General features: G+C 37.6%; 1 protein-coding gene across 50 annotated transcripts in view; it reads left to right on the top strand.

Moving 5' to 3' along the window:
* The window catches only part of BIRC6 (baculoviral IAP repeat containing 6), a 250707-nt gene that overhangs the window by 230808 nt on the left and 5056 nt on the right, over nt 1-14843 (top strand). For all 50 annotated transcript variants that reach the window (XR_013526681.1, XR_013526680.1, XR_013526682.1 and 47 more), the window contains 4 exons: nt 914-1075; nt 4176-4253; nt 8858-9046; nt 12541-12675. Coding sequence is in view for 45 of the 50 variants with exons in the window: in XM_078349545.1 (XP_078205671.1) it covers nt 914-1075; nt 4176-4253; nt 8858-9046; nt 12541-12675 (564 nt within the window). In the remaining 5 variants the exon portion in view is untranslated. The remainder of the gene's footprint in view (nt 1-913; nt 1076-4175; nt 4254-8857; nt 9047-12540; nt 12676-14843) is intronic.

The raw sequence follows: 14843 nt of genomic DNA, 5'->3' as shown, positions 1-14843 counted from the left end.
ATTACTTAAGGTCAGGAGTTCCAGACTTGCTTAGCCAACATGGTGAAACCCCATCTCTACTAAAAATATAAAAATTAGCTGGATGTGGTGGCAGGCACCTGTTATCCCAGTATTCAGCGGGCTGAAACTGGAGAATCACTTGAACCTGAGAGGTGGAGGTTGCAGTGAGCTGAGATCACTTCATTGCACTCCAGTCTGGGCGACAGAGCGAGACGCCATCTCAACAACAATAAAAGGCTGGGTGCAGTGGCTCATTCCTGTAATCTGACACTTTGGGAGGCCAAGGCAGTTGTAGTCAGGGGTTTGAGACCAGCCTGGCTGATATGGTGAAACCTTGTCTCTGCTAAAAATACAAAAATTAGCCAGACGTGGTGGCGCATGCTTGTAATCCAGCTACTTGGGAGGCTGAGGCAGGAGAATTGCTTGAACCTGGGAGGCAGAGGTTGCAATGAGCCGAGATCACACCATTGCATTCCTGCTTGGGTCACAGAGTGAGACTCTGTCTCAAAAAAAAAAAAAGTTATTCTTATTATGCCTGGGCACTGTAGCTCAAATCTGTAATCCCAGCAGTTAGGGAGGCTTAGGCGGGTGGCACTTGAGACTAGGAATTCGAGACCAGCCTGGATAACATGGTGAAACCCCATCTCTACTGAAAATATAAAAATTAACTGGTATGCTGGCAGGTGCCTGTGATCCCAGCTACTCGGGAGGCCGAGGCAGGAGAATTGTTTGAACTCAGGAGGTGGAGGTTGCAGTGAGCTGAGATTTTGCCATTGCACTTGAGTCTGGGTGACAGAGTGAGACTCCATCTCCGAAAAAGAAGGTTGTTCTTATTTCATGTTGGATTGTATTTTTCTGAGTATCAGTGTTTAGGAATATTAACATAGGCTTTTGTATGTTTATATATATCCAGGTTCTAATAACTGGTCCAGCGGACACCCCTTACGCAAATGGCTGCTTTGAGTTTGATGTATATTTTCCTCAAGATTATCCCAGTTCACCCCCTCTTGTGAATCTAGAGACAACTGGTGGTCATAGCGTGAGATTCAATCCAAACCTTTATAATGATGGCAAGGTAATTTAATTGTAATCTTTTGTTTCAAATGCTAACAGTTATATACAAAGGTTCTTTTTAATTTGAAGAAAAATTTTAGTTATCTCTTTTCTAAGAGGACATGGGTTTCTTTGTACTTCTCTTCCCTACATCCACAGATTAGTTTAAGGAATAAAAGAGAAGGAACCAAAGAGAGCAGAGAAACGGTACAATGTTAAGAAGCACTTACAGTAAGAAGTTACTGAGGGGCTTAACATAAAGTTCTATGATACACACCATTATGAACTTATTTTAAAGTGTACTTTATAGTAAAGTTTTTTTACATTTCCTTGTATTAAAAGTAGGAAGATACATTCTCACTTACAAAAAAGCTGACCAAAAGATGTAATAAAATTAATCTCATATGACCATAAAGCTTTTAAAATTAGATTTAATAATCTGTTTTATTTTGGATACTTTGATAGAATTTCAGTGGTAAATTCTGTGCTGAGTATTCAGTGTTTTAAAGTTACTAGAAGAGAAGAATTTTAAAAAGTACAGCCTGCCTCAGATACGTGATTGCAATTTATCATTAGCTCAAGTCATAAAACTAGAATTAGTTTTTTGGGTTTGCTACAGAAGACTTGAGCAGAGGTAGAACTTTCTTTGGAAGAGCAGAGAACAGGTTTTCTGTAACTGAGTAGGGAAAAGGAAATAGCAATGGTCTTGACTTTACTTGAGACACTGGAAGTTGAATAGAGTTTAAGTGTATAATATTAAATTGTATTTAAGAAAATAATTTCTCAAGGCTTCGTTGCACAGATATCAGAGTAAACACTTGGCAGTCCTAAATTGGCAGTCTTTTACCCTCATACTTACCTATGTGTTTGACAATTGTGGACTTACTTTTAAAGTTAAACACACTGTTAGCATTTAATCTTAGGTCTTATATCTATAGATAGATATGAGGATACATATTTGCCATTATTAATCCCAAGAATGCTCTAAAGCAAGGGTGTCCTAAGTTTTGGCTTCACTGGGGCACATTGGAAGAAGAATAATTGTCTTGGGCCACACATAAAATACACCAACACAAACAGTATAGCTAATGAGCTTTTAAAAAAAAATAGCAAAAAACTCACATGTTTTAAAAAACTTTTTTGGGCTGCATGTGGGCTGCAGGCTGGACAAGCTTGCACTAAAGGTCAAATGTTATATATAGGCCAGTACTTCGAATAATATACAAGACTTTATAGATACAACTCTTTTAAAATTATTCACCAACTACCTGCTGAATGAATTTTTTTTCTTTATTTTATTTTATTTTTCTATATCCTGCTGAATGAATTAACATATTTTGTGTTCTTGCTTTCAGAGCATTATAAGAGTAGTGAGGAGGCAGACCTCTCTGCATTTATAAGAATCACCTATGCTGGGCGGGTTGTCTCACGCCTGTAATCCCAGCACTTTGGGAGGCTGAGGCGGGCAGATCACCTGAGGTTGGGAGTTTGAGACCAGCCTGACCAACATGGAGAAACCCTGTCTCTACTAAAATTACAGAATCAGCCGGGTGTGGTGGCACATGCCTGTAAGCCCAGCTACTCGGGAGGTTGAGGCAAGAGAAGCTCTTGAACTCAGGAGGTGGAGGTTGTAGTGAGCCGAGATCGCATCATTGCACTCCAGCCTGGGCAACAAGAGCTAAACTCTGTCTTAACAAAAAAAGGAACCACCTATTTTCCAAATCTGTTAGCCATTATATAAATTTATAAATTTACCATTAAAAGTTTATAAAATCTGTTGAGTATATTTTGTATTTTCAGAACATATGCCAGAAGAACATATGTGATATGCCCCAGTTTTATTTTTATTGTAAGACTAATTATAGGTATAGATTAAGTGTCCCCAGTTCTCTCTTTCCCTGCTAAGTATCTAATGTTATCTTTAAGTATATTTTGAGGAACCCTGGGAATTCTGAATACTCTTTTATAGGGGGTCTGTTTGTGTGAGGCCAGATTTGATCCATGTACTTGAATCAAAGCAGTATATTGCAACTAGTTGATTGTAGACATAGATATGAAATCAAGCTCTATTCTGTTAAGCCATTTTGCATTTTCAGAATTTAGAAAGAAATGCATAAAAATGTAAAATAGTATCACTTTTCTTACTAAATATAGTTATTTTAGTAAAAATAGAACTAGCATATGATCTGTCAGTCCCACTAGTGAATATATATCCAAGGGAAAGAAATCAGAATCTTGAAGAGATATTTGCACTGCTGTTTATTGCAGCACTGTACAGAATAGCCAAGATGCAGAATCCACTTAAGTAGCCATCAACAGGTGAACTGATAAAGAAAACATAGTTTATTTGTACACAGTGGAGTATATTCAGCCATGAAAAGAATGAGATCCTGCCTTTCATAGCAACATAGATGAGCCTGGCAGGACATAATGTTAAGTGAAATAAATCAAGTACTGAAAGATAAATACTGTATTTTCTCACTGTTGTAGAAGCTAAAAACATTGATCTCAGACAAAATGTTAAGTAGAATAGTAGTACTAAAGGTGGGAGGGAAAGAGGAAGAGAAGGGAATAGGTAAAGGCTGGTTAATGGATACACAATTACAACTAGATAGGAGAAATAGGTTTTGATGTTGTATAGCACAGTAGGGTTACTATAGTAAATAAAAATTTTATTTTTCCAAATAGCTAGAAGGGAGGACGTTGAGTGTTACCAGCACTCAAAGGTTTGAGGTGATGGATATAATAATTGCCATATTTTGATCAATACACATTATATACATATATTGAAATATCACGCTGTACCCCATAAATATGTGCAATTGTGTGCTAATTTAAAATACTTTGTTTTTAAAATAATTTATTTTTTATTAAAATGTTATTTATAATGACATATAATAGATGCTGGTCAATTTTGCGTTATGAAGAAATTATAATGCCACACAAATTTGAATCATATCTGAAGAAGCCAAATTGTTTTAACAGACCAAGTCTTAGGGTTTTGTCTCAGGAAATACAAAACTGAAATATTTTGACATGATAGCATTTTGTTTATACTTCTCGTTATGACAGTTTTTAAGCACTCTTTTGTCAATTCTGCTTATGCTTTTTTCTTTCGTCAGGTTTGTTTAAGCATCTTAAACACGTGGCATGGAAGACCAGAAGAGAAGTGGAATCCTCAGACCTCAAGCTTTTTGCAAGTAAACAGAATTTCTCTGACATTTTCACTTACGAAATAAAGAACTGTGTAGTATTTTTTAAAAATTTTAGTGACCAAAAATAAATACAGTAAACCTCCAAAAAGATAGATTACTAGGAAATACATATTAAATAGTTTATAGGTGAGAGGTTAGCATAGTGGAGTCTTATCTTATGTGTAATCTAAAATCTCAAGTTAGGGCATAAAACAAAAATTGAGTTTAGCCAAAACTTCCTTCAAAAATAATTCCAGGCTGGGCACAGTGGCCACTGTGTTCTCTGTTCCTTGATTTCAGTTCCTGAACAGATTATGAGAGCTTTGTACAGTTGTGCAGATTTTAATATGAAGCAAAAAAGGAGAGGTGGCCAGGTGCAGTGGCTCAGCACTTGGGAAGCTGAGGTGGGTGAATCATTAGAAGTCAGGAGCTTGAGACCACCTTAGTCAACATAGTGAGACCTCCATCTCTACTAAAAATGCAAAATAAAATTAGTGAGACAAAGTGGTGCATGCCTGTAATTCCAGCTACTAGGAGGCTGAGGCAGAAGAATCGCTGGAAACCAGAAAGAGGAGGTTATAGTGAGCTAAGATCACGCCATGCACTCCAGCCTAGGTGACAGAGTGAGACTCTTTATCTAAAAAATTTTTAAAAATGAAAAAAAGGAGGGGGCAGTAAATTTGGCCTATGAATAAAAGTCTTTAACTCTTGACTCTGAAAATAGCAACAAATTGACTCAAATCAGTAAGCCTACATTATGGATTGAAAATATATACTGTTTGTTATTATATCAGTGTAAATATATGTGTGTATATATAATATATACTGTGTGTATGTTTTTATGTTAGTTATCAATTGATTTGCATCTCAGATTCTAAGAAAACACTTTAGCTTGTTATAAGTAAAATAAATACTATTTTTGGTTTGATCCAAATAGCTTCTTTTTTTTTTTTTTCCTGAGATGGAGTTTCACTCTTGTTACCCAGGCTGGAGTGCAATGGTGCGATCTCGGCTCACCGCAACCTCCGCCTCCTAGATTCAGGCAATCCTTCTGCCTCAGCTTCCTCAGTAGCTGGGACTACAGGCACATGCCACCATGCCCAGCTAATTTTTTGTATTTTTAGTAGAGACGAGGTTTCACCATGTTGACCAGGATGGTCTCAATCTCTTGACTTCATGATCCACCCACCTCAGCCCCCCAAAGTGCTGGAATTACAGGCGTGAGCCACCGTGCCCGGCCCAAATAGCTTTTTAAGTGAAGTTCTGTTGGTCAGATAATTCATGCTGACTACATTTTTTTTGCATGCCTCTATTATATTTGTATAAATAATTTTCAGTGTAGAATTGATTTTGTTCTGTATTTTAAAGTTTATTTAATTCTCTCAGTCATCCTGCAACACAAGTAGATCTTATGCACATTTTACAGATGATGAAAATACAGGTTCTAAAGGTATAGATAACTCTACTGTGATCTCTATAACTTCAGATATTATACACTGTTTCTCATGCCTAAAGTTTTGTTTTATTTTATAATACTGAACATCAGATTTTTTTTAAAGAGGAAATCCTTCATCCCAAAGGTTTACTGTTTCTCTGCTTATTTCCTGCCTAGTGTTGTGAGGAGTACAGTAAGGTGTAGTGTGCATTAAAATAACTGTCCAGTTCAGACTGTCCAGGGGTCCAGAAATTCCCTAAAATATGTATTATCACTATTAGACTGCTAAGTTCACTATTAAAAAATAAAGTGGCATTTATACTCTTCCAAAAAGGTAATGCCTGCTGGGCCACCCAGTGGTAAGATAACCCATGGCATAAAGTATTCTTTGAATTTAATTCCAGGAAGTATTTTAATTCTGATAATGAATCTTTTTTTATTCTTATCAAATACAAACTTTATAATATGTTTTTCTCTCTTAGCAGGCAATAAATTATACCCACATTTATTTCTCAAATGTAAATTTTTTTCTTTTTTTTCTGGTACACAAAACACTCATTCTTTTGGTTTAACTTTTCTTTCAGGTTCAGGGGTTCCACTGCAGGTTTGTTATATAGGTAAACTCATGTCACAAGGGTTTGCTGTACAGATTATTTTGTAACCCAGGTACTTAGTCTAGTATTCGATAGTTTTCGTTTTCTTTTTCTTTCTTTCTTTCTTTTTTTTTGAGACAGAGTCTCACTCTGTGGCCTAGTCTGGGCACCATCTTGGCTCACTGCAACCTCTGCCTGTTCAAGCGATCCTCCCACTTCAGCCTCCTGAGTAGCTGAGCACAGACACGCATCACCATGCCCAGCTAATTTTTGTAGTTTTAGCAGAGACAGGGTTTCACCATGTTGACCAGGATGGTCTCCAGCCCCTGATCTCAAGTGATCTGCCTGCCAACCAAAGTGTTAGGATTATAGGCTTAAGCCTGCACACCCAGCCAGTAGTTTTTTTTTTTCTCATCTTTTTCCTCCTCTCAGCTTTCACCATCAAATAGGCCCCAGTGTCTGCAAAACACTTTATGCTTCCTTTAGTGGACTTTGTGTTGCTGTTTTAAACAAAATAGGCTGTGAATCTAAAGACATTTTAAAATTATTATAACTGCCTGAGATCTATAAAACCATATTTTGTCTCAAAGGAAATGAAGTTAAATAAATAAATGAGTCCTTTTTTTTAATAAATTTCTAATGAATATTTAAATTTTTTCTGTGCTTTGGTACAAAAATGCAATTATACCCTACTTATATTAACAGAAGGAGACAATTATTTAAAAGGATAACTAATAATTATGCCTTGGAAAGGGATTACAAAAGTGTCAGTTTTTAATTAAGAGAAAGTAGACATCCTGAGGAAAACCACTTTCCTTCAGTGATACATGTAGTTCTAGAAAGCTTTAAAAGTGAGATATCTGGCCGGGCAAGGTGGCTTCTGCCTGTAATTTCAGCAGTTTGAGAGGCTGGCAGATCACTTGAGGCCTGGAGTTCAAGAACAGACTGGCCAATATGGAGAAACCCTTCTACTAAAAATACAAAAATTGGTGAGATGGGGTCACGGGCATCCCAGCTACTCAGGAGGCTGAGACAGGAGAGTCACTTGAACCCAGGAGGCAGAGGTTGCAGTGAACTAAGATTGTCCCATTGTACTCCAGCCTGGGCAACAGGACAAGACACTGTCTCCAAAAAGAAAATAAAAATAATAAAAATATGAGCTCTTTGTCTCAGAAATAATATGAAGTAAAATTTTTCCCATAACGATCTCTTCAGGTCATATTTAACCCTTTCTATTTTAGGTCAAATATGTTACTTTCAAGTATTCATTTTTAAAGTTTTTTAAAACTTTGACTTATGTATATCCATGGGATTGTTTAATCATTGTGCCTAACAAAAGTGTAATTGCTGTTCTTTTTCATTTATGAATTGGGTAGATAATATCTGATGTTTTCCTGGCTTCAAAGATGTTATATTAGTGACTTCTATAGGTATATTAACTGGAAATACTATATTCGCTATAAGTCACCTTTCTTAATATATATTACATCTGGAAAAAAAAGCCTTCTGGTAAATAAGTGGTGGGTTGGAAGTGGTCTTAGAACCATAAGAGCATCTTGTCAATCAGAGTTTCTGGTCGGGTGCGGTGGCTCACGCCTGTAATCTCAGCACTTTGGGAGGCTGAGGCAGGCAGATCACGTGAGGTCAGGCGTTTGAGAGCCACCTGGCCAATATGGCGAAACCCCATCTCTACTAAAAATACAAAAAAATTAGCCAGGCTTGGAGTTGCATGCCTGTAGTCTCAGCTACTTGAGAGGCTGAGGAAGGAGAATCACTTGAACCCAGGTGACGGAGATTGCAGTGAGCCATGATCATACCACTGCACTGCAGCCTGGGTGTCAGAACAAGACTCTGTCTCAAAAACAAAAACAAATAAGAATGTCTAATAAGGTGTTTATAATACTATGGCAGTTAATTTTCCTTGGAATAAAAATTTAAATGATCTCAGGCATAGTTTTTTTCTAAGTGAGTATTGCTAAGCTGGGGGCACGGTGGCTCATACCTGTAATCCCAGCGCTTTGGGAGGCCGAGGTGGACAGATCACCTCAGGTGAGAAGTTCAAAACCAGCCTGGCTAACATGATGAATCCCCATCTCTACTAAAAATACAAAAATTAATTGGGTGTGTTGGCGGGCACCTGTAATCTCAACTACTCTCAAGAGTCTGTGACAGGAGAATTGCTCCCTGCGACAGGGAGGCGGAGGTTGCAGGGAGTCAAGATTGTGCCATTAAGTGCATGGCTAGGTTTATGCCCTTTAAGATTAAGAACAGTTTGAGCAGAATGTTGGTATGATATGAGTTGTTTACAAACAAAATTTTTTTTAGCATTTTTTGGAAATAGGTTCTTCATATCTATTAATATTCAAAAATTCAAGAGTAAAACCAGATATATAAATATTACTTATGAATTGTGCCTAATTTTATTTTGCTTTTATAATAAACTATTGTTATAAATATTGATTTTATTGTGATAGAAATTTGTGGAAACACATATTAAAGAAGAGTCTTTGGATAAAGCAGGATATCAGGTCATCCATGGTAAAAATATGCTGTCATAGCTGTTCTTTTCCTTTATTCTTTAGGTGTTGGTGTCTGTCCAGTCCCTTATATTAGTAGCTGAGCCATATTTTAATGAACCGGGATATGAACGGTCTAGAGGCACGCCCAGTGGCACACAGAGTTCTCGAGAATATGATGGAAACATTCGACAAGCAACAGTTAAGTGGGCAATGCTAGAACAAATCAGAAACCCTTCACCATGTTTTAAAGAGGTATGTTCAATAAAATTAATGAAATACTTTGTTTAAGACATTTTACAGTATAGACCGGGTGTGGTGGCTCATACCTGTAATCTCAGCAGTTTGGGAGGTCGAGGCAGGTAGATCAGTTGAGGTCAGGAGTTTGAGACCAGCCTGGCCAATATGGCAAAACCCAGACTCTACCCAAAAAAAATAGAAAAATTAGGTGTGGTGGCAGGCGCCTGTAATCTCAGCTACTTGGGAGGCAAGGGTGAACTTGGGATGCGGAGGTTGCAGTGAGCTGAGGTTGCACCACTGCGTTCTAGCCTGGGCTACAGCAGAGCAAGACCTCATCTCAAAAAAAAAATTTTTTTTTTATAATATAGTTTGTTAGTATTATGCTTGCCTTTATATGTATCTAATATATGAAACTTTAGGTTTTAGAGTTAATATCAAAAGATCATTAATAATCCTGGACAATATAGCAAGACCCCATCTCTGCAAAATGTTTAAAAATTTAGCTGGCACCTGTAGTCCTAGGTACCTAGTAGGCTAAGGCAGGAAGTTTGCCTGAGCCCAGGAGTTTGAGGCTGCAGTAAGCTGTGTTCACACCACTGCACTCCAGCATGGGTGACATGCTGGAAAAAAAAATTGGTAGTAGATAGTACAGATGAAGTATAAAACCATCTATATTCTAAAAGATTGCCAGGCACGGTGGCTCACACTTGTAATCCTAACACTTGCGGAGGCTGAGGCAGGCAGATCACGAGGTCAGGAGATAAAGGCCATCCTAGCCAACATTGGTGAAACTACGTCCCTACTAAAAATACAAGAGCAACACTCCATCTCCTAAATAAATAAATAAGAACGAAATTTTTCCAGAATTTAGTCAGATGTCTTTTGTATTTTATTTTTTATTTTATTTTTTGAGACAGAGTCACTGTGTCACTAGGCTGGAGTGTAGTGGCATGATCTCAACTGACTGCAACCTCCACCTCCTGGGTTCAAGCAATTCTTCTGCCTCAGCTTCCCCAGTAGCTGGGACTACAGGAGTGCGCTGCCGCACCCAGCTAATTTTTGTATTATTAGTGGAGACAAGGTTTCACCATATTGGCCAGGTTGATCTCAAACTCCTGACCTCAGGTGATCCACTCACCTTGGCCTTCCAAAGTGCTGGGATTACAGGCATGAGTTACCGTGCCCAGACTTTTTTTTGTTAGTTACCATTCTACTATCCAACTCTCTAAATATGTTTCTAAAATATTTCTCAGAAAACATTTTTATTGAAGATGTTTTCTTTTTTATTTTATTTTTTTTTTATTTTAGAGGAAGATAGAGTAATGAAGATGGTTTCTAAATTTGTTTTGCAAATAGAAATTTTGCATATGTGTGTGTGTGTGTGTGTGTGTGAGAGAGAGAGAGAAAAGGAAAATGACTTTTTTGTTTGTTTGTTTTTGAGACAGGGCCTTGTTCTGTCGTCCAGGCTGGAGTGCAGTCTCCATCTCCCTGTTTCAAGTGATTCTCGTGCCTCAGCCTTCCGAGTAGCCAGGACTATAGGTGTATACCACCATAACTGGCTAATATTTTGTATTTTTTAGTAGAGACCAGGTTTTACCATGTTAGCCAGGCTGGTCTCAAACTCCTGACCTCAATCTGCCCGCCTTAGCCTCCCAGAGTGTTAGAATTATAGGTGTGAGCCACTGTGGCCAGGCACATTTCCTTTTCTTTAGGGAAAAAAATTATGACTTTCCAAAACCTGTCTTAATATGTTGAAGTGGTTTTTTTTTTTTTTCACGTCATCCTGAAGTATGACTGTGGCTGTGTGTGTGTATAGCTCTTTGCCTATGATTAGTTGTTTCCCCATAGTATGCGAAAATACAATTATACTTTTCATTTGCCATATCAAATTACTTTATCACCATAACCTGCTGTAATTGTGTCCAGAAACACTTTTCTTTCTTAAAATTATTTCACTCCATCATGAATTTTTAAAGTTGTGCTGGAAAGTTAACATTCTAGAGGAGAAAAATGGTATATTTACCTGACATAAAATTAATATTTAATGTAACTATGCAAATATTCTGCATGAATACTATGAAGCCTTCCTCTTCATCAGATAGCATTGATGAATATTTCTTTTTCTTTGGCTTTTGCTTTTACTAAGTAAATTTATATGCCAGTGTCCTTTGAATGACAAAGTTGGATACTTTATTTTTGCAAAGATCGTGCCACTGCACTCCAGCCTGGGCAGCAGAGTGAGACTCTGTCTCAAAAAAAAAAATGTAATTTATTGGTTTATGCGTATTGTTTTTTTCAGGAAGGATAAACACAGGGAACTCAGAGAAGGGGATGACTTTTATAAAAAGCAAATACGTATAATTTGAGACAATCACCCTTCTTATTCTTTAGAAACTACCTTGCATTAAAGGAGCCACTCCCTGTCCATGTATGCTTTCTCAGTTTTCTTAATCAAATGCCACTCACTATTCTGAATGCCCTGGGCTTTTTGTTTTTGTTTATTGTTGTTCTTTAAAAATATCTTTTTCTGGTACACTCACTTCCCATCTAATTCTGTTGTTATCCTCGTTCTTCATTTAAAGGCAGCCGAGACGTACTTAACTTTTGTATCCCAGAGGCTTCAAACCCAATAACTATTAAATATGGTGAGGGTCGTATTGGTGTTTGACATTCATTCCCAGAGTTTTCTAGTGATTTTTCCTTTGTAGATTTGATTGATTGTTCTTTAGGGAAGATATGCTTCCTGGGCAATCATCAACCAGAATACAGAGTAATATTTCCAAATTGATAACTGCTTTCTAATTTAAATTTGTTAGAAATAGACTCTTACTTATACGTTGGTAGAAATTTTACTGTTTTTCAAAGAGAGAATTTTTTTTAATTGCAAATGTAAACCACAGTAATAATAAGGAAATTTAACTTCCCAAAATAAAATCCTGTCTATAAATTAACCAGAAGATAAAATTAAGCAAGTAGGTATAGTGCAATTTCTGGGGATCCCTTCAGATTTCTGTGTGAATGCCTTTGGCATTCAGAATATACTTATCTAGGTATTCTTTGAGTTATCTTTTAAAGGCAGAAATTTCTGTTGTCAATACTTTTAAAATCCTTTTTTCCTGGTTACTTATTTATTTGCATTTGCCTTCTGAATATATTGTATCATATGTGTCTTGTGGTCTCTGGATAAGATTAATTTTCCAAGTGTCTGACCAGGATTGCACATTCTTTTCTGCTATAAATTTTATATATATGTATTTCAACAAATTTCAGGTCAAATAATGAGCTTGATTTTTTTTCTGCTAATGATGTAGAGGTGACTAAATTGAGTTTTATGGACAGAAGAACATTGCAGTATCTGTATGTTTATTTATTTAAATATATTAGTTATAATATTCTAAATATTTAAATATATTTATAATACATTTCATTTCTTTGTTAATGTCGTATACTGTGTCTTTTTAAATTCTGACTGTAAACACTGCTTGTTCTCCTGCTTACTTTTTCTCAAGGTTATATACAAACATTTTTACTTGAAAAGAGTTGAGATAATGGCCCAATGTGAGGAGTGGATTGCGGACATTCAGCAGTACAGCAGTGACAAACGGGTAGGCAGGACTATGTCTCACCATGCAGCAGCTCTAAAGGTGAGTAAGCCTTTCTAAGACGAGCCTTGTTGCTTTAAGAACTGTGTAATTATTGACAGAACTATGTCTACCAGAAGATAACAGGAGGGAGAGAATTAAATAAACATAAAATTTATTTTAAGTTCAGAGGAATAAATTGTTACTCAAAAGTCTATAGAAAAGATTTTTTTTTAGTAGTCTATCACCAGACTGGAGTGCAGTGGCTTGATCTCGGCTCACCGCAACCTCTGACTCTCTGGTTCAAGCTATTCTCCTGCCTCAGCCTCCCAAGTAGCTGGGATTACAGGCACACGCCACCATGCCCAACTAATTTTTGTATTTTTAGTAGAGACAGGGTTTTACTATGTTGGCCAGGATGGTCTCCATCTCCTGACCTCGTGATCCACCTGCCTCAGCCTCCCAAAGTGCTGAGATCACAGATGTGAGCCACCGGGCCTAGCAAATTACTTTTTTTGACAGTAGATTGACAGTTCCTAAAATAAAAAGTGGGTACAGGGTCTGAGTAAACAAGAGTTTTGTAAACTTCCTTGAAAATAATGACGACAAGATGTGCTCCATGAATGCCTTTTTTTTTCTTTTTATCTTTTCTTTTGAGACCAGGTTTCACTCTGTTGTCCTGGCCTAGAGTGCAGTGGCGGCATCATAACTCTGTAACCGTGAACTCCTGGGCTAAAGCAGTTCTCCCACCTCTGCTTCCCATGTAGCTGGGACCACTGCCAGGTGCCACGATGCCCAGCTAAATTTTTTTATTTTAAATTTTTTAGAGATGGAGTCTTACCCTGGGCTCAAGTGCTTCTTCCACCTCAGCCAACCAAATCACTTGGATTATACGCATGAGCAACCATTCCAGAGTTGAAGGATTTCTTTTATTCCCTAGTCTTTCTCTAGGCCTCTTGCCTTCCAGAATTTTATTACTTGGAGTAATGAGAGAGATTTGAGTTGCAGATTCTCCCACAGCTGATGGTGGCAGTGGCTGTGTTAGGGCAGGCAATCGGTTATTTTCAATTTGGACATTCACAGAATATAAATGTAAAATGTGATGGTTTGGAAGACTTCCTTTTTTTGGTCTACGATGGAGATCTTTCTTTATTAACAGCTTTCCTTTTATCCAGCATCTGAATGTCCTTACTCATCTCTGCTCTTCATACTCCACCAGTATCCTCCCTTTCTCTATCTTCAGGTTTTTCTATTTCTACTGGCTCCTTCTAACTTTAAAGCTGTCTTCAAACAACTAGATGATGATAAGGATTTGTTAGTTCTTTAGTTGTGATTTTTTTAAAAGATCCCTGTCTTTTCAGGATATGTACAGAAATATTGGTGAATGACAGTGTATGATGTCTGGGATTTACTTCAAAATAAAATGAAGAGGGGAAAGTGTTGGAATATAGATGAAAGAAGATGGGCCATGAGTTGATAATGGTTGAAGCTGTGTGATGAATACATGGGAGTTAATTGTACTATTCTGCCCACTTCTGTGTCTTTTTGAGTTTTTTCACTATAAAAATGTTTTTAAGAAGAGAAAAACACTTGCAGAAAATTTCTTTAAGCTGGTTCTATTTTGCCACTATTATTATACAACAGGTTGTCTTCTTTCATCATCAGACTACAGCAACGGACACTTCTTGCCTCCATTTTTTTTTTTTTTTGAGGAGATGGAGTTTCGCTCTTGTTACCCAGGCTGGAGTGCAATGGCGCGATCTCAGCTCACCGCAACCTCCGCCTCCTGAGTTCAGGCAATTCTCCCGCCTCAGCCTCCTGAGTAGCTGGGATTACAGGCATGCGCCACCATGCCCAGCTAATTTTTTGTATTTTTAGTAGAGACGGGGTTTCACCATGTTGACCAGGATGGTCTCGATCTGTTGACCTCGTGATCCACCCGCCTCGGCCTCCCAAAGTTGCCTCCATTTTTAACTATTGTCTTACTAATCAACCTTTTGCAGTTTGACTTACATTTTGCCAAAGTTACGCTGTCTTCAGTTCTCAAAGCCAGTGACCCCGGCTCACTTGTCTGTTCACTTCATCTGCTCTCCCTCCTACGGGCCTTTACACATGGTTTCCATTTTCCCCTACTTTTCAGTTCTTCTGCTTGCTCACCTCCATTCATTTTTCAGCTTAAATTTCACTTCATGGAACCGTTTTTTTTTTTGAGATGCAGTCTCTCTCTGTCG

Source organism: Callithrix jacchus, chromosome 14, assembly GCF_049354715.1.
Source record: "Callithrix jacchus isolate 240 chromosome 14, calJac240_pri, whole genome shotgun sequence".
Lineage (NCBI taxonomy): Eukaryota > Metazoa > Chordata > Mammalia > Primates > Cebidae > Callithrix > Callithrix jacchus.
The sequence above is the reverse complement of the archived record's forward strand: the minus strand, read 5'-3'. Positions and strand labels throughout refer to the sequence as shown.